This window comes from Pseudopipra pipra, chromosome 3, assembly GCF_036250125.1.
Source record: "Pseudopipra pipra isolate bDixPip1 chromosome 3, bDixPip1.hap1, whole genome shotgun sequence".
Classification (NCBI taxonomy): domain Eukaryota; kingdom Metazoa; phylum Chordata; class Aves; order Passeriformes; family Pipridae; genus Pseudopipra; species Pseudopipra pipra.
Window position 1 is genome coordinate 36927410 of NC_087551.1, and position 26023 is coordinate 36953432.

Below are 26023 nucleotides of genomic sequence, written 5' to 3' on the forward strand. Positions count from 1 at the left end.
ATTTCTTTTCTGAACCACCTTCTTAACCTGTCTTATAGACAGAACACTGTGGTTGCCCTAAAATTTGCCAGTAGTCACTACATGCTGATAACCTTACACTATCATGAGCCACCGAGTTTGTCTACTACAACAGGAAGTCCTGTAAAACCAAACACACGAACATGATTAGAGGCTTAACGAAGTACAGATTGTATTTCCCAGGTTAAACATTTACTGAATTCTATAGGTAAAAAGCCTACAAAAAATAGCGTGATTTAAATATTTTAAAGTTCTAAGATGATTCACGTTCTGTTTACCGCTAGGTGTGCCACTAGACTAAATTTCCTACATTGAATTTCCTTTGTTACCTCAGTAACAGTAACCTCCAGTTATCCTGGGCAAACTCCCTATCACTAGTTTGCAAGTTAGGAAGCATTGTGATATTGTTGAATTAGTGCATTTACTCAGCCACAAAGCAAGAGTTCCATTATCTGCTAGTTTACTGAAAACCTCATCCTGTGCTTGATCTCCTTTTTCTGAAAAAAAGTAAAAGAAAGCCAAAGAAAAAACCCAACCCTGCAGCTCTCTCCCTTATTCCCAAAGCACTAACTGACTGAAGAACAGTTACCAAAACAAAGAAAGCAAGAACAGCCCCTAAGTAGCCACAGCTTCTTAGGGAGCACTGGAAGCAAGAATCAGTCTTGCCAGAGAAGCAGTGCAGTGATTAGTGCGAAGGCAAGACTGATTGTACATTCACCATCTTACATTTAAGTGAGTGAATCATAAAATATCCCAAGTTGGACGGGACTCACTAGGATCATCAAAGTCCAACCCCTGGCCCTGCATATGACAGTCCCAAAAATCTCACCAGGAATAGTCATGGAGCAGCAGGAAAAATAAATGACTTTTAAAAATAAGGAGAAAAAAAATTATGAAGTGATAGGGGGACTTAAGTCTGACAAATGGCAGCAAAAAACTCAAAGAAATTATCAACATCAAGTTACTGTTTAAACATTAATGCTGGTAAAGATCAGATTTCCCTTTTCTCTGAAAAAGGAACAAAAAATCTTCAGATAAGAAGGCTAGGAACTGTCACTGAGAATAACTTCTGCGTTTTTATTGTCACTTCAAAACATTTTCTTCGTTTAGTTTAGGTTTAAGTGAGACTCAGGTTCAGCTACCAGTCTCTTTCCAACTGCATGAGTTTTTACTTTATTTTTTTTTTATAAGGTAATGCTGTATTTAAAAGAATGACAGCAACAAAATCCAGCAGCTGAAATGAGACTGCTGGCAGATCTCTCTGCTAAAGCTGCAGAATATTCCCCTCAGACTTGCTTTTCTTCTGGCACAGTACCTGTGTTCGCAGAAACTGCACCTCTTCTGTAAGCAGCTGCTTCTCTTTGAAGAGTTGATTCTGTTTGTTGAGCAACTCCACTAACTGCTGGGCAGTGGCCTGACAGTGCTTGTCAAGCTGCTGTAACCTGGAAAAAAAATAGATAAAAGGGTTGCAGAGCATCTGAAGTTGGAGTTCACAGTAGAAGCTTTGATGTTTGCACTGGCGGGTGCAGCTCCCAGAGGCCAGAGTCCAGGCTGGTGGTTGGGCTGAGACTGAAGTATTACTCCTAGGATGGGCATTCAATGCATTTTCACACTTTAAACAAGCACTTTTAAAGGTTTGCTCTTTTAATTTAGGAGCCTTATGTGGTCATGACAGCAAATTTGCTTTGCTGTGACATCAATAAAGACTGCAGGATTGCATCTTGACACCCATAGCTAAGCAAGCTGCACATTCTGTAGTTGCTTCAATAACTGTCTTCCTGAAACACACACAGTAGCCCAGATCATAAATCCAAATACCCAAACTCCCTGACAAACTGGACCTGAAGTGACAAAAACTTATGTATGTCCAAAACTCATTACAGAATACGTTTATTTCAAGTAAGCACAGTGTTAATTAAGTACGTCAGCATAGATCCTTTATTAGTGTAACAGGGATTCCTGGGGAAAGATGTAAAGAGCCTATTACTCCAAAGGTCCTCCTCATCAGGGGCTGCAAAACAGAGGGAACAAGCTGGCAGTATCAGAAAAAACATGGAGAGGCCTTCTGCTTACACTGGAAAAATAAGTGCCTAAGATGGGACAATACTACTGTAAGACAGGGCAAGCACACATTTACTTCTTTAATCACAAAAACGGGTATCACTTATTATGTCTCCAGTGACTGCATATTACTCCTGGCACCCAGACAATTAATTTCCACTCATGTAAATTTTACATCAAAACAACATTTTTTACTAGATAATCACAGGTAGCCTGTGCAAATTTCACACGTATTACTGGACACAAGCTGTAGTGCACTCTATTGTGAAGCTCTGTGTCCTTTCAAATCATGGAAGCGGTGATTGGGATAAACTACTGTAAACAAAAAGTCTTTAATTAGGGCAATACTACTCAGACTTTTCTGTTTGGAACTTCACCACCTACTGTGTTACATTTAAACTGTCCCCTTCAGGAGAGGGAGAAAGATGACACAGGCACTGAGCTGGGTTTGACTAGCAGGCCACAACTTTATCATCTGTATCTCCAGTGCTTGAGTACAGGTTTAATAACATTCCAATTTACAATTCTGGGCCATGATGGATGAAAAGGGAGCAGTTCTAGTCTGAGCAGATCTGGATCTGTGAATTCCCAAATTCTGTCTGCCAGTCTGCTCTCCCAAAATTGCTGCCAAGCTGGCCCTTGGTCCACACACTGGGACTCCCAGCCTGCTCTGGTGCATTTAGCTCCTGAGGACAGGCTCTGGGCCCTCTCACAGTATCTGCTATTATGTGTGACATGTGCAGCACAGCCACACATTCCCATATGCATTGTATCTGGCCTGCCTGCTGATCTTGTAAATGATTCAAGATGAGAAATGAACAGCTCCACCCACATTCACTGTACTTCCCATATGTTACAAATGCACATCGATGCCTGCCATCATTTTTACAACTGGGTGACAGAACCTTCTGCACATTTTGCTAATACAAGTGAGGGAGGTTGCACGGTCGCCACGCTCACTTTGGCAACACCACCTACCAGGCAACCATGTACTGTGTCCTGAGCACGAGTAACCACTGTGTCCTTGCCTCCCCGTCCTAAAAGAGATCATTTTTCCACCAAAGTGCCAAGATCTGTCCAGTTGGGATGGCATGCAGCTGCTCTCCCTTGGCCTCGGAGTGTTGTTGGTCAGGGACTGACTGCACGCTCTGTCATGTTACTTCAAGAAACAAGGTGAAGACATGTAGTTCTTGAACCATGTTATGTTTGGACTCCTACAGGACAACCTGGCACTAAGGAGTAAACTCCCATTTAGTAGAAATAATAATTCAAATAATAATTCAAATAATTTCCCATTAGCCACTTTAAACCAAAGTTCTTACTTTTATATGGAAGCAAGAAAGAGACAGTTTCATGAGACAAGTGGTTCCACAGAAGGAGAACACAAGTGAGGCATCACAAGCTGCAATTAATGCTTCAAGGTAAATGTTTTAATCTGATTCTCAGTATTCTCAGAGCTTATGTTAGTATGGCTACAAGCTACCTTGCTTCTTTGTGCAGCTACAATCTGAAGAAGACATCTCTCACTTCATACAGCAGTAAAATTTGGATCTGAGACAAGACTATACCCTAGCCTATCAAGAAATGAAGTGAAAAGGGACAGATAGGGTTTTGTTATATTTTGACAGCTATGGCTAGACAATCACTGCAAGACCCTGCAGAAACTAGGTGAAACATCGAACACAAAGCAGAGTTTTGGCACCAAGGTGAGTTCTACCAGCAGAATAAATTTCCATTGCAACCCACAGCATAAAGCTGTCCTAGCACCCTCAGTGTTACACTTCAGCTATCCCCTTATCTTATCTACAGATAAAAACAAAAGCTTCCTTCTTTTCTTTAAGGGACACATTGCTAAACCAGGGACACCCACAAGACTCTGGCTGCAAGCTCCCTGCCCTGGGGGACTAAGGTCCATTAATCTGCAGGCAATCCACAATGAAGGAAAAAGCTGATACAACCTGTCAGCCTCCCTCTAGGTTTTAATGTTGATTTGAAAGAAATTAATATGCAAGGATCTGTGGGCAGTGCCCATTCACCCTGCAATGGGGATCAGTCAGTCCTTGACATAGTAGAGGCATTAAAAGGTTATTTACTCTTTCAGCATAGTCAGGTTACTGATGTAAAACGTTTTCACTTTACTCCATGGAGCTGGATTTGCTGAAATGGCGTGATTGGATTGCAGCAACCTGCAGCAGCTAAATCACTAAATCCAATAATCATGCTGCATTTACTGGCACACATCTTAATTAGGTTTTAATACAAGTAATCTGATAACTACTCCTGGCCAGCCCAAGTGGAGCTGTCAGAGCTGAAAGGGCTGTTGTTGAGCAGCTCGGCCGGCACACTGCTGCGGCTGCCTCCCTGCTGACCCTGCCGAAGCCCCTCATCTGCCAGTTGCCACGGTAACACAGGCCAGCCCATCACCTGAACAGTGGGTGCCGTGGCTGTTGGGCACCTCACGGCAAGGTCTGGGGCACTGGCCACCCACGGGGGCTACATCTCTGTGGGCGAGGGGGTGCCAGGGCGTGGCTCCTGCTGCCCCCCAAAATTACGAAAACTCAACACCATGAGAATATGTTACTGTGCAGAAAACTGCCTTTAAAAAGCATTTCCCTTGTCAGGGCAAGAGTGTCAAGTTATGAGTTTCTAAGGTTGCTCCTGCATTGCTTGTTTGCCTGTAGGTAGATACAGTGATCAGAGGTGGCTTGTGGTTCTGAGTGGGAAAACCAAGGGCCATGTTGCAGACCTCTGCCATGCTGCAGGGATGCAACTGAAGGGGGCTGTGCCCCAACGTGAAGGCAGTGCCACATTTTGTGATCAGGCATTTCCAAATCTCAAATATTTTTAACATACTGTGAGTTCGAAAAGCAAATGCAGGTTTAAGAACAAGTTTGTTACAAAAGGAGGGAGCAAGCCAATTAGAAAAGAAAGCTAACCCCAGCAAACCTTCCATCAGCAAACCTCTACCTGATTTTATAATTTTTTTTTCAGAACATTGTACAAATTTAATATCACATGATAGGAAGTGTTTAAGTTTTGGTACTTAACAGACAGTTGTGCTACAACCCATTAAAGGATATTAAATTTGTATACTCAAGTAGTCAAGAGTTAGAAAACGCTAGAAACAAAGGCTTTCTATGCAACTCCTTCCCACCCTGGCTCCCAGCTCCATGGCTGTTCCCCTGCCCAGCCTTGCTCATCTCCTCCTGAGGCAGTTATCCACCACAATCCTGCTAAACAGTTTCAGTGTAAACCACAATTTTTGGCAAGCCTAATGAAACCACAAAGAACTTCAGAACTGCCTTATAATAAGGAGCATCACACACCCTTAAATACAAACTCAGATGATCACAGTTCCTGACACAGATAGAGCAGGCACTGCCTAATGTCATATCCTCCTACATACAGAGCAATGATCAGGCTTTGCTTTGTCTATGATGATCTTGGAAATCCAGACTTGCTGCCAGGCAAAGAGTTAAGGTTGTATGGTTGGTGCTCATAGTGAGCTTGTTTCTGCAGCCACAACTGCCCCAGCTGCTGTCACTTCCCACCCCTCTTGCAGGGTTGGCAGCATGGGTCCCCTCTGCTTTCCATGGTCTTAAGCTCTGCCAGGGGAGGCTTAGGTTAGATATTAGGAAGAAATTCTTTACAGAGAGGGTAATCAGGCATTGGAATGGGCTGCCCAGTGAGGTGGTGGATTCTCCATCCCCAGAGGTTTTTAAGATGAGACTGGATGTGGCACTTAGTGCCATGGTCTAGTAACCACGGTGGTAGTGGATCAAGGGTTGGACTTGATGATCTCAGAGGTCCCTTCCAACCCATCTGATTCTATGACTCCATGATTCCACCTCAATTCTGCTACTTTTCTGTCTTCCCTTTTCCTAGCAGAAGTAATGTTGTCATTTTCTTCAAGGTAGAAAAATTTATGTTCACTGCCTCTTTGTATCTTGAATCAGCTCTGATTCAAGATTAGGTCATTGAAACCAATAGTAAAATTAGTTCTTATATGAGCAACCTGCATCTTCAGTGTGGCTTACAGCATCAGCAAATTCACACAGTAAATTTTGAGGCAGGAAAACTAGAGTATATAATTTTAGAAATGCTGACAAATAGCAAATTGAACCCCAAAGTTTCACTAGTGTCCTAAATTACTATTTACTTTAGATCTTGACCCATATATCAAGGCCTTGAGACAACCTTAAGAGATAAGCATCTCAGAGAAGTCCCCACATACTCCCAGAATTTTAACAGGAACATCTACACAATCTATCCTTTAACCCAGCTCTGTTCTCTCATCTACTTTCAAAAGCAAAACACTATGATCCCCCTTTCTCATGTTAATGAACTAAAAAAAGCATAAGAGAAAAAACACAGAGACCAAAAAGCCACCCCCTAAGTGAGTAGGAACTAAGAGTAGTGAATAAGCCTCCTTGTTTCTGTCACACTACAAGTCCTGACTTCTAACAGGACACAAGTAGACAGATCAGGGCATATTAAAAGTTTCTGTGGAATTTCCCACCCTCTGGAATTTCTATCAGAATTCTGTTGCCACATAAATGGCCAAGTCACTAATTTGTTCAGGCAGAGATCTATATAACTTCTAGCTTAGTAAGGTAAGCACTTGCCCATGCTACAGGCAGAACAAACTCATCCAACTTATGTTAACAGATGGTAACTGGAAGTTAATATCCCTTGCACAGTTTGGAATCAGACACCTAAGAAGAAAATGTCCACATTTCACCATGAACCCCTCGACCTAGGTGGCTTTGTATCACTCAACCTTTTCTTTTTTTTTTAATATCTATTGGGTAACGTCTAAATTTCCTTTTACTACAGGCACTCTCAATTTTTCCACATTAAGTGTCTATAGTATATCATCTTCAATAAGATAACAATCTTCGCATGGCACAACAATGATTATAAATAGGGTTTAATTAAAAGTTTACATAGAACAGTAGCTTCCCCTTTGTTTCAGGTGTCATCACTGACTAATAGAATGTATCTTCTCTTTCTCAGCTGGCCCAACAGGTTAAACAAATAGATCACATAGGAAACCTGAGCCTGGATCTATTCCTGGGCTTCTAATAGCTCATGTCTAACATGCTGAAGAGAGAACATTAGCAGCCGGCTCTTTAGTAGGGGGGTGTAGCAGCTGGGCTTAGCTGCTGTGATGGCCACTTTTAGCCCTCCTGGGTTTTGACAGGAAGGAAACAGTGAAAGAGAATGGATGGCAGGCTGGAAGAGATATGAGTGAAAGCTTCACCAGTGTCTATTTGTGTCTGAATCCCTTGGCTGAAGATGAGGCTTTTCCTCCTTTAAAGGAATACAAAATAGTAAGATCTGTGATAGGAATATGAACTCTGGATCAGGTTTGCTCTGGAGGAAAAGTAATTCTGGTTACTATTTTCTGCCTTTAGTTGATAAGTATTAAGTAAAACAATTCTCCAAATCATTCAGACTATTAATTTAGAATGCTGTAAAATACCTTACGAAAAAAAAGGGGGGGGTGAGGGGTTGAAGCAGACAATGTTATAGAAATATACTGAATCTTACAGTCAGACTATTTTTTTTAAAATTTTTTTTTTTTTTAAAGATGTTCACCTCTTTGATTTTATGTGCCAGACAGAACAGATTTTGCACAATTTCTCAATCAGGAAACAGAGTCTTGATAATGGTAACAGACACATATCATATTAAGGTTTCAAAAGTGGCCTCCTCATGTTTATAAGATTATACATATTTGTATTACTGAAATAATTTTTCTTGTGTTTGTCTTACTACTTACAACAATTTTTGTGGCTGGCTTACTTTTTATAAATGTATGCTTCATTTTCCCCACTGCTTACTCTGATTCCTCTTATTTCTTTTATTAACAGACAAACTTGAACCTTTACAAACTGCTCGTTGGTGTCCACATAAAGCAATCACTGCATTTGAGTCAGAGACACTGAGAATTTTTAATCCAATCCACCCAATCTGAACTCTTTCCTTCACAAACACTTTGCCTTTAAAAAGAAATTCCCAGCATGAACCTCATCAGAAGCGACATGTAACAGACAGTACATGTGGTGTTTGGGCAGGCAACAGAGAATTGAAAAAGAAGTCTTCACTTTTTCTATCCCATGGCATGTGCAGAATGTACATGTGGCCCAAGCTGACATCAGGCATTTGAAGGAAAAAACCTGCTAAAAGCATCAGCTTCTGTTAATTTACTTTGTCAGATATTGTCTTAATTAAAAAAAACTACTGCTAGAAAGGGTAGTGCAGCTGAGCTACAACTGCTTCAGTTGTTCTGACAGTCCCAATTGCAGGCTAACAGAACAGCTTTGAGTTCAGTCCTGCTGTCCTCACTGAGCCCAGATCCTGGCTGCAACCACCAAGGACTGCAGGCACTGAGGTACAGAGCATACAGCTTCTGTTTATGTATCTAGCCATTAGTACCTGTGTTTGAAAGGTAAAATGTTTCTCACTAGTGACCTTGCAAACAAGAGGTCAGTAGTGGCGGGTACAGTTCTTCTCATTTGGTTATCTACAAGGGATTCTTCCCAGTTTAAGATCTATCTAACATAGTCCTTCAAAACTATTCTTCAGCATAAAACCCAAGGCTGCTGTATTGTATAAATTGACCATTATGAAAATAAGCTCTAAAAATATCAGTGTTAAATATCTATGTAGGCATCACTCATCAGCTGCTTTGCTTAAACCCCCTTACCCTTATTTTCCACACTAGAGTTACAAATATGCCCCTTTCCAGTTCATTTCAAACAAATGATTTTGCCTGTAAGCTCTGCTTATTTTTCAGGGTTCACACATGGTTATTGTGGTTTGCATAAATTACAGTCAAACTAATGATAGTTGTAAGATTTGTATGGAGTATAGTTTCATGTTTGTGACATAGAAAAGGAGGATTATGATTTTATATTGATGACAGACATAATTTTTCTGTGCAGCATATTCAGATAGACATCTTACATACAAGGCCCATTGCTCTCTCCACACAGAGCAGATTGCTTCCATTTGTGAACTTACCCCAGGTTTGGCCTACTCCCCTACAAATACAGCTCTTTTTCCAAACTCACTCTGCCTAGGAAACAAAAAGAAGAATAGGGGATACATACTGAATAAGGATCTAGAGAAATAGCTGGGAGAGAGGTTAAGGTGGGCAGAGGAGCCACGGATGTGCGTGAGAGGTAAGACAGATGTGGGCTCAGATATGCACAGATATACCCAAGGGATCTGAAAATACTTCAGCCTCTGTTTGCACTGGTTGGCCAAGCAAGCTCCCACCTCACAAGGAGCTGCTGCTGTCACGCAACACAGCACTTTGGACCAGGGCTGCACCCACTTGGGACCAGCCCCAGTCTCCCCATATCCCCCAGTACACTCACAAACCAGTTCTGCGGAGGCTGAAGGGAGTCACAGCATCAAGGAAACAGGAGCCGGGGGGATGTAATGTGGTAGAGCAAACATAGGGGAGGTGATGAGATATTTTTGCATTGAGAAGGGCTGAGGGGAAATAATTTTCATCCTGAGAAACCAGAAGTTTTTTAGAAAAATGAGAAAAGATGGAGGATCTGAGCAGTATTGCCAGCCTACCTTCATGGAGCTCAGCTCTTGTGATTACAGAGTCCATTTGGTGTTTTGTTTTGGGCTATATTATGAATAGGAAACCGCATGTGAAGTTAAAACCTGCAATTGCTTAGCAGCACTGAAGGGAAGCATTTCACAGAAAATACATCTTAAAAATGTATTAGTACATTATAGACAGTATTATACTCTCTGTAAGAGAGTGGCTATTTCATAATGTATATGTGTATTAGTCTAACTGCGCTCTAAATTTACTGCAAGGTGAACTTCATCGTTGCTATGAAATAGAGGAATTTTATTGCTGCTTTAGAGGCAAATATCATTACAGTCATCTTCAGAAAAACCATTAACCCCTCCACAATAAGGAATCTGACTGCAACCGGGCAGTTTGGAGATGAGTATCAATACACCCAGATCACAGCCAGTGTGAAAAGTTGATTATGCCTTTCTGGTGACAGCAGCATAGCTTGCAGATGAGAATAGTAGCTCTAGTGTCCCTGCAATAGCAGCACAGTGCTGCCAGGAGTACCACACAAAACAAGCACAAAGGCGGCTCTAGCCCTGCTCTCCCATGTCAGTTTGGCACATCAGTGAGCGCTTATTGGACCCTGCACAGACATCCCAACATGGTAAGACTACCTGCACCTTCCAGCAGAAGGATTCATTCTGTCCACAACTGTGCACACGCAAGTACACTCTTCTGTTGCCACCACATGTAAAATAAGGGAAAAAATTCTAGCAAAACTATCAGTCTTTTCTTTGCTATAACTTGAAATAAATGTTAATAACTTTCTTGACACATTTTCAATGTAACTATAAGAGAAGAATACATTAAAAGGTCTTGTTTAGTTTTGTTAGGTAAAGTTCTCATCTTTCAGTGGTAAGCAATGGTAACAGTTTTATGAAACAGACATTTCAATAAGAAGGCTTAGAAGCCTTGTTACACTTTTGGAAGCTGAACATTCTCACTTACATAAATGAAAATTAAGTGCCTTAAATCACTAGTAGTAAATTAAGAAAACAAAGCTGTGTCTCTTGGTTAAAAATACAACCATGGGTTTTGTTCTTCTAAGTAGGGATATAGAAGATGAACATATTTGCAAAATGAGAAGCAAGAGATCCACCTACTACTATTAGTCCATTACTTGTTTCTGTAGACTTGGTAACCACCACTGAAACTGTTGCCACAGCACAAATACATCATTACTCAAAATTCCTACCTGGAAAATCTACCCAGAGAAATGCACATTTCTGAATGAAATGCACACTTTTTGCTAATATGCACCACCGTGTTGGCGAACTTGCATACTTAACATGGCTCGGAAAGCAGCCTGGGTTTCTGAAAGTCCGTGAAAGCTCAGCACGTGCCCCAAGAGAGCCCAAGGTCCCCACTGGGGCTCACTGGTCTGACTCAACTACTCAGCAGCCATCACAAGAGCCTTCCAGATTCATGCTGGTGGTCTTGGCACCACTCCTGGTGGACAACTGTCCACCTCACACCTGGCTCAGCCTTGGCTGAGACAAGGTAATGAACAGGCCGACAAAATGAACCCAAGCCTCACTCCCAAGGGACGCTACTTTTGATCAGGGTTGAGCAACATATGCAGGCTTGAGCAGGGGGCATGCAGGCAGCTCAGGAAAAAGTGGGCACTGCTGTAACTAAACTGCAGATTAAGCTGAGGACTGCTGTTTCCTAAGCTCCAGATAAGGAGCCTTCTGGAGAGTTTGAAAAAACCTAAAGCAAAAATAAGAGCAGTAATTGTACTTTTACTTTTAAATTATTGTGGATCTAGGCTATGTTAGAGCAGCATTTGTCTCAGTTTAAGATGGTGTCCTAGTTTTCTTTTTCAGTAAAGATCCTCAGTAGGAAGATGCTTCTGCAATTAGTGGTTTGTCTCTAATGTCTCTGAAACCATAACAGTACCTGCTCAGCAAGTATTTACCTACAAATTAATGTTTAGGCATCCCTCATGTTATCTCCTTACATAAAAATCACGATATTGAGATCATAATGTACTTAAAATCTCTTCAAATAAAATAAACCTAATTTTATTAAACTTCTGTACTGCAACATCAGATTTTTAATTTTCTTTGAAACAAATGGTATCAAGGAGAGAAAGCTGCATTTATAGGTCTTCTAAGAGGCCTAGACATACAAAGGAATTTAGAGTTCTATGTGACAATAGAGAAATGATTAAAACCTATTTCTGTTACAGATCTCGATACAGTAGCTTTTTGCACCCCAATCCAGAATAACTCCCATGAGCTGTAATGTGAACTATAGACTCCTGTAAAGCCAACAAAACCCCGCAAAATGCCCAATTCTGCTAATAACAAAAGGAATTTTGCCTTTAATAGGGGCAGGCCCCTTGTTTGCATAAAGAACAACTTGTCAAATAGAATACAAATGCCAAGCTGGTACGTTATAGCCACAAGCACAATAGCCCCAATCTTGATTTTAACTAAGCAAATCCTAGAGAGAGCAGTTTTTCCCCAAAATCTGGGCATCAGCTACAAATTCAATGAACTGATGTCTCAAAGTGTTCACGAAGGATGCGGAAAATTTGCAGAAGGGCACGAACATTTAATTTCAAAGAGAAGGAAACTGTATGTTTTCATAATAAAAAATGAGAGTGAAAAAATCCTAATGAGACAATAGCTTTCTTTCAAGTATAAAGTTCAGAATTGCATCTCCCAAGTTTCCTGCATGTTAAAAGAACACAAAATAACGATCTAAAAATCCTTCACAGAAAACCAACAAGCAAGGATGAAGCAGTACTCGCCTGGGGGCCAATTGCCTCTCCAGCAGCGGTAAGGCTGTTACTAGGCTTGCAGTACCATTTGTTCCATTACACAATCTCCTGAAGCCTTTTACAGAGAGCTAAAACAACTGCCTGTACCAACACGACACATGGCTTTCCATCCCGACTCTTTGCTAATCCAGACGCTCCAACCATCTTTCTTTAAGATGCCATATGGTTGGCAGAAGCCTGTAGATCTAGCAGCACATCTGCTTGTATGTTACTTCTCCCCTCCAACTCCCCCCTCCACACCACAAAAGAGAGAGCAAATAATTATTTTACATGTAACCAATTAAACTGCATTTAAACAGGACGGGGATTATTTAGCTCTAGATATTTTAAAAATATAGATTGTCGCAGAAGGTCGTTTGTCTCTCAGCGATTTCGGAAATACAGAGAAACAAAACAAAGAAATGAAAGGCACATGGGCAAAATGATCGCTGTATTTGAATTATTTAAATGACTGCCATTCAGAGCTTATGCCCGAAGATTTATTTCCCACATTAGTGTGCCACTAAAGAAGGGACTGAATTTGCTCTCTGCTTTTGTCAGAGGTGAATCAGACAAGCAGACTAGGAAACTATAATACACCAAATCATGCTTTGTTAAGCAAGCAGAGTGAGTCTGTATGCTAATGACTCTGCAGGAATACACTGACACACTGATTTTTTTGGTGTGATGAGCAAAGATTATTGACACTGTTGAAATCCTGGTTGCACTGGCATGCAGGCATCCAGGTTGTCTCTTTAGAATCCAGACGCCAGGAAGACAGGCTGCAAAAATAATTTTGTTTGTGATGAGTTATAATTTCCCCATTTATGGCGTAATGGACTAAAACAGAAAAAAAGTACACTTTGGAGCCTGAAATTAAAAGAAAAAAATCTAGAACATAGAAAATATAAATAAATGCTCCTATAAAACTCCCATTGACCACTCTGTGATGAATAACCATCTCAGTTAATGAAGGACAGGCAGAGACAGAAATGTGTAAGGACAAATGGCACAGTGTTGCAATTCTGCCTGCTGAGGATTTGCAGCACCTTTTGTTCAGAAACACTATTTCCTTGTTGAACTTTTCCTGCCTCAGTAAAATAAGACATCAAAGAGATAAAAGATAACAGTCCTACCTCAAATGTTGCTCACATGTATTGTGTGATTATCTGAGCAGAGAGAAGCAGTATGCAGAATAAGGAACATGAAGCACATGTCTGTGTTCTAGCATTTTTCAAGAACAGAAACTAGACATGTATCCAAATAGTTTCCAAATAGTTTCCCTGCTTCAAGTTTCCATTGCAATGAGCACAGAACATTCCTCTGCCTTCATGAAAACAGTTTCCCTTACAATATGGGAATGCTGGAATGCTTATTTTCAACTAGATAGTACACAAATTGTTTTCCCCCTCAGTTGTTTAAGAGTTAGAGTTCCTAAACAAATGATGGGTAGACTGTGTTCGACCTTCACAGAAAGAGAATACCAATGGTGAGGTTTTGGTTGAAGCCATTTTTGAGGACACAATACTAGGTATCCAAGCTGTTTATTTACAGCTAGTACTTTCCTTTCACCCAGTACTCTGTCTCAAGGCTATTTCAAACTTCATCAAAATTGCTTTGAATAGTTTTATACAAAACCGAAATTAAAAAGCCACTTTCTCCTCCCATAATTACATTTTTTCCTCTTTTCATCAAGAGAAAGATGACAGAAGTTCAAAACACACTTGGATTTCAAAATGTAAAATGTGGGAATGTATTCAATAATGTAGCAATTTAGCTCAGTTTAAATTTGATAGGGCTTGATTTACCAGCTATAATAAATAAAGAACTGTATAGAGGTTGTTTACAGTAACAAGACATGTTTATAAATACTAGAGATTAAGATTTCAGTTAGTTCCAAACTTGCAAACTATGAAATTATGCCTATATACATATATAATAAAATCAACAAATCCCCTCCTGAATCTCTTGAACTAATCCCTTTCAGACCTTGTGTGTTTTCACATAAGGCAAAACACTGTTTCTGATCTGTAATCAAATTTTCATTTCAAGTGTTAATGCCCAAGCTTGGCCCACTTGCCCCAATCTCAGAGGACTCTGGAAGATGAGAGAGAAAATAGTTTCCAATTATTTGATTGCAAATATTCAATTCCTTTATTTTCCTAGTTAAGGTATTGTATGTGTGTGTGTCTTTGCATTTTCCTAAAAGATTCTAAATAACTCAACAGCACTTAGTTGAAAAATGCCTATTTTACCCATTGAGTTGCTTTGGATAGCAAAGCAATAATCAACCCAGCAGGTTGTCTTCATAACCGATCAGGTCAAAACCACTTGTCTATGACCACATTTGGTCTCTGAACATTAGCTATGACTGGAGTTCCAGAAGAGGGTGTGCTTGGAGAGCTGTCACACAGGCTCTCGCCCCACCCCAGTCCCTCACTGGCAATGTCCAGTACTGCCCTCCCTTCAATAAGAGCCCGTACAAACATCAGAAATGGAATTTCAGAAATAGAAGGCCTGGCCAACAGAGGTCCTTTGCACATGTGAAACATGGATTTGATTAAGCACTTCAGAATTTAAATTTACTGTTTAGGCAAAAAGTATGGTCCTAGATTTAAATATGAGAGAGAAAATGAACTTTGTATATGGGCTATGTCTTCTTGTCCAAGAACAGGTGAATAAAAGAAACCATGTGTGAAGTCTTTGCCAAGACCTGCTGCAAACTGACTACTGTAGAAATGATGCAAAAGCTTCTCCCTCAACCCCAGAGGGTAATAGCACTGCTGCTTACACATGCCCACCCTGGACCACTTTAGAACAGCTTGGGTCTGATAAAGACTCCACTATCATATCTTGGTCAGATCTTTTGGGGTTTGTTTGGGTGGGTTTTCTTGGGAGGTGGGGAGTAGAGTTTCTTTTAAGTTTTTAAAGAAAAGACAGTTACTATTATATGGAATAATAATGACTATAAAAATAGGTTTAAAGGTTCTTGCATTCATATTCTAGGTAACCTGAGATGTTTGATACAATAATTGTAAATCATCTACCTGGTTTGTAACTTGTAGAAGCATCAGAATTTCTACAATCATTTATAGAAATAACAGAATGGTTTTCCTCTTTTGAGACAAAGAGAAAAGGAAATTGAAAGCAAAACCCCTTCAATTTGAAGAGGACTACATGGGAAAGTGGGGATATTAGCAAGGGAATTAATTTCTTTCTTCAAAACCAAATGAATGCTGTTAGACATCCATTATCAAAACAGAAAACACAGAATCACTACATTGAAAAAATTACGTCGCTTCATACTGGCATTTATAATTTTGCAACTCCGGTTTTAGTATAAATTCTAGTTCTGGATGGTGACTTCACGTACTTAATTTTAAGAATACAGTAAGCAAATATACCTTACAGAGAAAATAAGTAACAAATCAGGTATATGAAAGATTTCAATCAACATTTTGAGAAGTTTCATGGTATGTAAATTACTCTAATGTAATCAGTTGTTATTAATCTGACTCTTAGGTATTACTCAATCTTATTTTAATAATGAGAGTGATTCCTCTGAATTGCCTAGGAACTTACTTTGCATTAAACAATCCCAAATGGTAAGCTTTTTGCTCACCCCTCCTTTTTTTAAGAAGCCCAATAAGTTTGGCTTCACTTGCATATTCTAAAGCTTGTCTTTCAAATGAAAAGAACATTTATAGATATAAGAAAACAAAGAAATTGCAAAAATGTCCAAGATGCTCTTCAGTTCTTAAGTTCCAAATTTCTATAAGTGCCACCTCTGAAGCCATTTTTTGGGCTATTAAACTTTACCCTCCTCATCCAACACACACAGATCATGGAAGTGTTCAGCCTCCATGTTGCAGTTTGTAACATACAAAGTGAACATGAACAATACATGCTCTGATGAATTATCACTTCTTCAATAATGATATACATTTTACCATAGACAATTATTGTGACCTATTACTGCAAACTGCACTTGTATTTTTTTTTTCTACAGCTTTGTAGCATTCTGATTTCTGAAATTTTACTTCAGGTTTGGTGTCTCTGCCACCACAGCACTGTTATAATCAAAATTAATAAGCCAAGATAGTCTTCTAAAATTAAACTCTGATATGAAAGGTACATTTGAACATTTGGGGATCTCTCTTCAGATGCTGACAGGGAGACAAGTGAGCGGATGTAGAGAGAATCTGGATATATGGTTCACATATGGGCCCAACAAGAGCAATCTCTTCATATAAAGACACTATTTCTCATGCTAAGTCTACCTTGTTTTCTAATGTCAGCTGAAAGGAATGTTGGAATCTGGGACAGTTTTCCGCATCAGAGTCTGCTATCTAACTGCCTGATGTCAGAATTATTGTGTGTTTTCACAGAACCTCTGTAGTTTGGGGCTGTAGTTTTTCCATTGTTTTCAGGGGGTTTTTTGGGGTGGGTTGTTTGTTTAAGACTACCAATGTTATACTCTCTTAGGAAATCTTATTCTTCTTGCTTATTCTTCCCCCCAACTGATAAAGGACTTTTTTAAATTTATTTTTTTTCAGTGATGTGTTAGAATAATGAGATTACCACTGATTCAAGTATTTCAAAAGAAATTTGGTATTTGGTATTGGGAAGTATTGAATGTTTTTGAGTACAAGTCCATCATCTGAGTCTAGATCCAAAAACACAGGTCTCACGCACAATGCTACACCAGTTGTCTTTTAGGGCTTCCTTTTGTACAGCACAGAATCCAATATGTCAGCACAAGACAAAAGCACTGAGTAGGAAGAAGATGAAAACAAATCTAAGTTAGCCTGTCATGTAGTAAATGTTTGTGTGAAGCCACACACCATATGACCTAAAGGCTCAGAAAGCTACAGTTTAGTTAAAAAAAAAAACAAACCCAAAAGTACAGTATGAAGGAAATCCTTTGAAAGAAGTTAGGACTTGTACCATTGCTCATTGTGGGGAAATCTTTTCCTTTACTCTGATCACCATGGACCTAAAGTACAAAAACATTGCTCAAACAGGTTTGAATGAAAAATGCCAACATTCATTAATGACTACTACTCATAACACGGAATCATTTCACAGCTTTATCTAATCTAATATGACATTAGAAAAAGATCAGTACAGCATTATTTCCACACAGCACAGAGATGACCTGGAACCAGCAATGTCACGATCTGTAGCACAGCATGGGTAAAAGTGAAACACAGCACTTGGAGAAAAACTGCCATAGTTCAAAACAAAGTGCTGAGAAGTCTCTGTTAGCTGCCAGAACTCAAAGCATTCATAGGATCAGGAAATGATCAGAACTCATGTTTTAAGGATTTAAATAATAGAGGAAAACCAAACACAGCAGCACCTCCAAGCTGTGCAACCCTAAGCAACAGCATTGACTGAGAAAAAAAGCATTGGAATAGAACAAAACGTGTGAATGTGCAAGAGGTGATGTCCAAGCTTACCTTAATTTAGGAAAAGTCCTCAGACAAAGAGGTTGAAGGCAAAAGTTGCCTCTTAAGGTTGCAAAATTATTTTGCAGTTAAGTCATTACAGCAACAAAGGGGCTTAATGGTTTGTAGCTATCTGTGAGTCACAGGGTTCACAGACTGATCTTCATTTAGCTCCCCATGCCCAAAAGAAAAATTCTTTTTAATTCAGAGACCTAATTAGGATGATAATTGGAAGAAATCCCAGACTATCACACTTGACAATAACAACCTATGTGTTTACACCAAGATTCTTTTGTAGCATATTGTAGGGAGAAAACTAAGTAAACTGAACAAAGTACTCTACCTTACCTAGCTGGGTTCTGAACTTGGTTCCAAGTTTTGAAGGAGTCCAGGCCTTTTGAGGGAACTCAGCCAGCAATTCAGGCAAAGACTTCTTCAAAAGAGAAAAGAGGCTTGATTTTTTTTCCTTTTTTTCGGTCCTCCTCTTTTCTTTTGAAATAAAAGCAACATCTCCAATTTCTGAGCACAGAATTTTGAAAGGAAGGGAGAAAACACCATTACAAATGGCAAGCAAAGCTTTCAGTTTATGAATCTACTAATTCATCCATGAAATATCCAGGTTGCCTTCATCATCATTTCCAAAACACCACATTATATAAGGCAACAATGGAATGCTAGGCTGGTCTGTTTCCCATATTTTAAGTTGGCTCAGCTGGAAAGTGTATACAGGTTACTGCCCCAGGATGAGTGAATAATTTAACTCAAACGCAATTTTGCGCAAAATTACTTTCACAACTGGAAAAAAAAAGGCAAAAAAAAAAAGCATGGCTAGTCAGACTCCTTGTTAAACATAATAATTTGATTTTTTTTCCCCCCCCTAACTAAACTAGTATAATTCATGAAGTTTAGTTCACAGTGTTAGTGTTAAATAAGCAAGGTATAAATCGAAACACAAAGCTTTTTGGTGCTAAGCGGGGAACTGTCTCTACACTAAGCGCCAAGTACGAAACTTGTGCATTACATCTCAGACATTACTGCACTGGCCTGGTTGAAATCTCTGCTCTGGAGTAAAATTTATGTTGAAGTAGATACAAGACAAAATCCCCAAATTGTAGACTGATACTTAGAAGAGGTCTGCTGCATGTGGAACTGGTTTTGATCTTTAGATCATAAACTCCTGGAGGCACAGATCTTCTTTAATTACATGACTACAAAGCACCATGTGTTTCCATTATGCTATTTAAATAATAGATTTAATTTGAATTTACATTTGTTGATGTAAACATTACTGACTGTAACATTACCCTGCAATCTGATGCAGAAAGTCACTGAAGTATTAGGAAAAAAATTCCTTCCTGAAAAGATTACAAAGGAAAGAATCCCCAACTGTGCTATTTGAAAATATGAATAGAAATAAGCTAAACAGAATACATTTTAGTGGAACAGGATTTTTAGGATGCTATTTTCACACAAACAACACTAACATCTCAAGTAATTCCAATTTTTAACTCTGCTCTACAGTTATCTGCTGTGTTTAAGGGACCAAATGAATTCAGATGTTTCCAGGAACCGAAGTTCCACTGAAAACGAAAGAAAATAGCATGGGAAGGATCACTCATTTATCTTGCAACACTGCTTTAACAGAAGTGGAACTGGGGGACTCTGCTAATGAATTGAACTATCAGGACTCTAATCAGTTCTGGTTTTTACCAAAATTAATTTAAACTCTGTCTTTGCATAAATAATCCCTGTTGTTTAAAACTTTGTTCGGGATTGCTTCTGTACACTGAGGGGGTTCAAACAGAACAGGGTGGTGCTGGGTCCAGAGACAATTCAAAGAAGAACAGTTCAGAGGGAAGCATTTGAACACAAAAATAACTGGTAAGCTTTGCCCATGCACTGTTAATAGAAAAAAACCCAAAAATAAACCAAAGCCCTGTATTATCGCTGAATGAAAGGGATTTTAATTTTGGTTTATAGATGACCTGCAAGCACTTAAAATAGTTGCTATAATTTCTCCGTTTGTGACAACCCAGGTGAAAAGAAGAAAAACATTTATGTACCATACAGATATAATGTATTGTCCAGTTTATGTCATGTTGGTATTAAAAAAATTATTTTAAATTGTGGAGCTTGCTAATGATATCTAGTCAGAATATTTAAACATTAATAATAACAACAACAACAACTAAGTCTAAAATTTGCCAAAATACAGGCAGTTGAAAGTGGGAGCAGACAGCTAAGACAGAGTGAAAGTAATAATATTCTGTAATATTCTGTAAATATTGTACTGACTTTCAGTTCTGATCGTATAACTCACAAGGCAACTGAGCAAACAAGTAAATTGCTTGAAAAATTTTGAACAAGCAGAGGTTTTTGTTCACTGTGTACATTCAAAACCAAATTTTTTCAGAAGACTGAGAAATCTTCAGAACATTTTTGGCAGAAACCATTCCTTCTAAATGTAGAGATGGAATACCTAAAATTACCTTAAACCAAGAAAAGCATGAAAAGGTAAAATAACAGAAAACAGTACCGTAAAAAGTGTTTTTCTTCTGTTGTCTTTAAAGCTTTTTTTGCTTCCATATTACCTAATGGATTTTTTTGTCTGGTAGTATGTGATCCCTCTGACCCATTCCTTCTTTTCTTTTTGTCCTTACACTTACCTGCAGAAGGAATAAGTGAAAATATAGGGCCTTCTCTCTGATCTGAGAACTGATAGGTAGAAAAAAAAAATCCTGGATGTAAGTAAAAAGGCGATGGCCAGAACAAAACAAGTAAAGGTTTGAAGTGCTAGATTTGAAAAAAAAAAATAAAAAATCACCTTACTAGATCCAGATCACCATTAACAGTCCCAACAGTGGGAGCACACTCAAAACTGTAGATGAAGAATCACCAGGAATTCACATATTCTTGGTGATCTGCATTTGATCACATCAACAAATGCACATACTTATGGTAAGGTACTCTAGACTGCAAAAATAAAGTGTAATAAATATATGTGAAAAGCATAATATCGACAGCTTTCTTAATACTTTGCACATGGCAAGAGAGTAACTGTAACTTGTTTTGCTCTTGATGTTGTCCACTCCTCTATTCCCAAATCTCAACTGTGCATCCCTGTAAGAGGGTAAAACCCTTTGCAAAAATCTAATTTTCTTTAGGTACTTGCAGTTTTGGAATCATTGGAAAAATTGGAATTGGGATCATTTGGAAAAATGCAGTGAAGCTTTCGAAATTGCTATGCATGAAGGTACAGGCCTCCCCCTTCAGTGTATAGTAGCTACCAAAATGACTCTAACAGAGGCCAACCATTTTCAATATGTAGCAACACAAGACTGTTTCTTTTGATACAGCTTGAAAACAGTCCTGTAAATACAGAAGCAGCTAACAACTTAATATCCTCTTTCCCCCTTCTCTACCTCAACACAGAACACTGAAATCAGTATTTTAGTAGTGAACTGCATGAAGTGCTTTTTCCCAGAGGAACTTTACGCTCATAACATTTAGATCAGTATTATATTGAGATTAGACAACGCAGAAAGAATCATGTCTCGCTGATACCACCCAAGGAGTCCTTCTGCTGTGCCTTTTGCAACTGGACTTGTCTATCTCATATTGGCCTTTTTAGCCACCAGCACACTTGTAGCAAATGTGGGTAGAGCCCTTCCCAAATCTTTGTTCACAAAGCCTAGCCATGATAATGATGATACTGAGATTATTTCATTGTCCACTAACATTAAGTTCATCATCTATTTCTTTCTTTGTCAATATGAACATCTTCTAGGTTAGGACAAACATGGCTTTGTTCACCTTTGCCTAATGCAATACAAATTTGGAAGCAATAGCCTTTGAGAATTAACTTCCACAGAACATGGAACTATACCAAATACATGTCAGGGTTAACCTAGAAACAGCTTTCAAGATTCTCCTACAACAGACATAGAAGGACTTACCAGCCATGATCTTTCTCTGAGATGGACCACATAGAACACAATAACATGGTGAAATGAAAATATATCCAAGATAGGATACCTTGGTCAAAGGTCAAAACCTTTCTCTTACTAGAGGTGCCATAGGATTTTTCTAACACTTCAGCAGAATAGAGGACTTTTTTCAAAAGGGTTTTGCCTGAAAGACTGTCAAATATTTTATGTTGCACAGTACTCAATTTATTGAAGGCAGGCAGACCTTACTGTCATTTGGATCTTCTGTTCCAGAAAACCTGGAATTTCAAACACAAGCCTTGGGTAACTAACCATCAATCCATTTTAGAACAACAAACTCAATGACTGTACTCAGCATTAATATATACTTTTCCATGTCAATCAGAAATGCAAAGAGTAAAGGAGAGTGTTGCCCCATTGTGATCATTATGGTGTCCTTACATTTTCAGAGACAGTGTCATATACAAAAATGATGGATTTAATTTCAAAGCTGTATTATCTTACACAATTATATACTCCTTATAAAATGAGCAAAGAACTGATACCTTGGTCAGGTAGTTCAATAGGGCACTATCACAAATAATTGCCTGCTACCCTTTTTGACAAGAAGTTTGGACTTCATGTTCTATGCTAATTCAGTGGCTTCTACTTTTGTTATTCACTACCAATTTCTCTGCATCCAGCAATGTCAAGAGGTGAACAATTAAATTGTTCAGAATACACCATGCATGTAAGAGTGACCCTATATTATATCTTCATTTTTTCCCTTTGATCATCCCTTTATTTGACTGCATTTCAGTAAATTATCCATGTAGTTTTTATTTTGACAGCTCTCTTTACAGCAGTAAAACAAAATGTGTGCATTGCAAATGGCAAAGATTCAAATTTCAGCTATGTTTATCCAAAATAGCACTGAACTGCTTCTGTACTTATGCTATACTGCCTACAGCCTTACGGAAGGGGAGACAGATGGGATGAATTTAGCAGGGAAACAGCTGTGGCTTGAAGAAGAGACAAGCAAAAGTTTTGCTATCAGGCTTCATTATGTATCAAGGTACCAGTAAAATGTGTATCCGTAAGGCAGCCAAAAAAGTGTTTTTCATTTGACTAGTGATAATTACCTTTTCTCAACAGCTGACAATGTTCTAAGCAGCATTAAATAGGTAAAATAATTAAGCAATAAGACAGGCAGTGCCTTGCTGGGGATTATTGCTCGCCTCGGGTGTGTTGCGAGGCACAAGGCTGAAGGGTGAGTGACTTCAGCCACCCGAGAAATGTAATAATCCCTCAGAAATGCACTGCCTGGAGTGTCTTCTTGCTATTAAAAATGGAAATTTGAAAAGAACAAAATGCTAGACACATTTCCTGTGGATTTTATTGACATGGGTTAACATGACAGAAAGGCCTTTCCCAAGGATACCTATGCCTCTGCTCAGCTTGTTTGTGCATTTTATTCATACAACATATTTGAGAAGCACAAGTATTTGTGTCATCTAACACATGCATGACAAGGCACAGAAAATTATAATAGCCTTCACAATAGTAAAAGTTAAGTAAAAGTGCTTTTTAAGTTACATGCTTCCAAATATTTCTGTGCATTTGTCCATGTCTGGTGTCAATTTACAGATGAGCTTTTTTTAGTTCTGAAACTGTGTGTATGTATATACATATATATACACACATACACCTGTATTTTTTAATATATATATATAAAAGGTCAGTCACTCGAATGATCCAAGCAATAAAATAAAACCCCCAAAACAAAAAAACCAACCCAAACCCCACCAAAACCCTGTAAGTTGTTTTTGATTTCATGCAAGTCACATAGCTAAACTAAGGCTATATCCCTGGTAGTGTGGGAAGTGCTAGTGTAGCACTCAAAAAGATTACACTGCTTTACATAAGCAGAGAAAAGTTTACTGTCATTTCAGCCATGCCACTGAGACAACTTTTGGATAGTGGAGACCTGGAAGTATTTAGTAACCTTGACTTGAATCTAATCAGAATTCTGAAGACCATTCAGGATCAAGTCCCAAGTAACGAGACGTATTTGGGACAAGGATGTATTTCCATATGTACAACTAAAGGTGGAATCTGGCTCTCTGAGGTTAAAAAGAACTTAAAAAATATTAAAAATCTCATTTCTCCTTTCTTTCCCTCAATACATGACTTTACCATTCACAAAGAACGAGTTAAACACAGAATAATCTTACCATCCTTTTCCACTTCTTTCATATTTTCCATCATCACTACTTTACTTCAGAACCAAACTGAGAAGCCCTGCTGAGAAGCACACACAATGCTGTCTTGAGTACCCTAGAAATATGGATGCTAAGCGGGTCTTACCATACTGTCCTTCCTTACAGCCACTTCCATAATCTAGTTCACTACAACTTGTGCTATCAGCAGTTGAAGGATAACACATTTAAGACCATGTTTCCAGAAATTAGCCCAATGCCTGTTATTATTAGACTACTACCAACTAGCACTATCACAAGGCACAATAAACACAATTACCTTTTAGCACTTAATTTTTTTAGGATGGCAATTTTTTTAGAGTGCACTCAGAAATTGATAATGAATGACCGGAGCTCTGGAAGAGAATGATAGTTTAACTTAGACAAGAAATACGCAAAAGGAAGTTCTATCTGTGTTTTAGAGGACAAAACCATTGGAAAAACAGATTGTTAGTCTCATAATGCATAAACTAAGTAGTTACTAGCTTGAAAGATGGAAAAAGCATGATGGGATAATACCCCACCTTCAAGTGCAACATTGGTTATGGAGCTACTGGAATGGATGGAGCTACTGAAGTGGATACACATCACTAAGTGGCTAAACATTTTAAAGATTTAAGGAAAGGTTAGATTTATATGTGGAAAATGAAAACATCCACAGTTAGATCAACTTCCATAGGAGCAGGCCAGGACCCTGCAGAAGCAATCAAAACATTAAAGTTATCCAGAAAAAAATACTCTTACAATAACCTTGCAAAACTCTACTCACTTATTAAAACATAAATTATCATTAGTTTGGGTCTCCTCTTACAAAAATAACCTTGAAAGCAGGCAGGTGAACAGATTTTGTTACAGAGCTGGTAAATTTTCATGACACACTTGCAACGCTCTTTAAATGTTATTCATCTGTCTTCATTTTCATTCCCCACTAAATGGGAATGGAAGGTTTTAAATAGCCTTAGTTTGAAAATCTCAGTTATACACAGAGATCAAAACTGGAAGAAGATCTGCTACTGCTTAAAGAAATTTGCCAAATGGGTTAATATTTAGATTTTACTATTATTGTGAGTTCAGTGAAGGCCCAATAGGAAGATCTCGATTACTGTTAAATATCACAACTAGATATTTGCTGCTGAACTACTGCATAGTGGTAGTCTCACAGTGGCTATTTAAAAACGTTTATTTTTTTATATTGTTCTGACACATCACAATGATAACACAGAAATACAGTATATGAAAATGAACTTGAAAAATGCAGATGAAACACGATATGGAAGGAAGAAAAGCAGGTTGAGTATAACAGTCAGGGACTTCAACAATTTAATTTTTATACTAGTAATTTATACTACATTGGAAAGGCTATTACCCTGGGTAGAAACCTTTATTCTGTAGTTCTGGGGACCTTAAATGAACTTGAGATAACTTGAATGAACATGAGTGATATGCTTTTTGGTGCTATTTCTTGCCATTAAACATCTACATTTTTTTATGCACAAGACAGAAAAAGAGGACGTTGACCTCACTTGCTCACTTTTTATTTCACATCACTGGGGAAAGTGGTGAGGAAGACTGGTCCATGACTACTACCATGGACCAGAGATGCTACTACTAGGAACTGAAGGCAAAGTGTTTCAAAGAAGATGTTGTGGTGCTGAAGGGATAAATTGGTGGATTAACACAATCATATATCACCACCAGAAGCAACCCCTAACCAAAATTACAACAGTTGCAGATTTGTAGCAAAGCTAGGAGAAAAAGATGGGGTTCCCCTGGAAAACCATGGGTATACTTCTGTTTCATGATGCACATCTTTTTCACTGTCAGTGTTATGATCTGCATAGCGCCAAGAGTTTCTAGATCTTGCCGTATCAAGGAGAGTCTGGGCTGAGCTGTCAAAGACATCACCTTTATCCACCTCCATTTTAGAGGAA

The 26023-nt window shown here is 38.8% G+C and overlaps 1 protein-coding gene across 5 annotated transcripts in view; it reads right to left on the minus strand.

Annotated features, from left to right (window-relative positions):
- The window catches only part of SDCCAG8 (SHH signaling and ciliogenesis regulator SDCCAG8), a 106120-nt gene that overhangs the window by 5387 nt on the left and 74710 nt on the right, over positions 1–26023 (minus strand). For 4 of the 5 annotated variants that reach the window (XM_064648680.1, XM_064648677.1, XM_064648673.1 and 1 more), the window contains one exon: positions 1334–1460. In XM_064648680.1, coding sequence (XP_064504750.1) covers positions 1334–1460 — 127 coding nt within the window. Of the gene's footprint in view, positions 1–1332; positions 1461–26023 lie in introns of those variants that run through there. The other variant, XM_064648678.1, reaches the window with a different exon arrangement.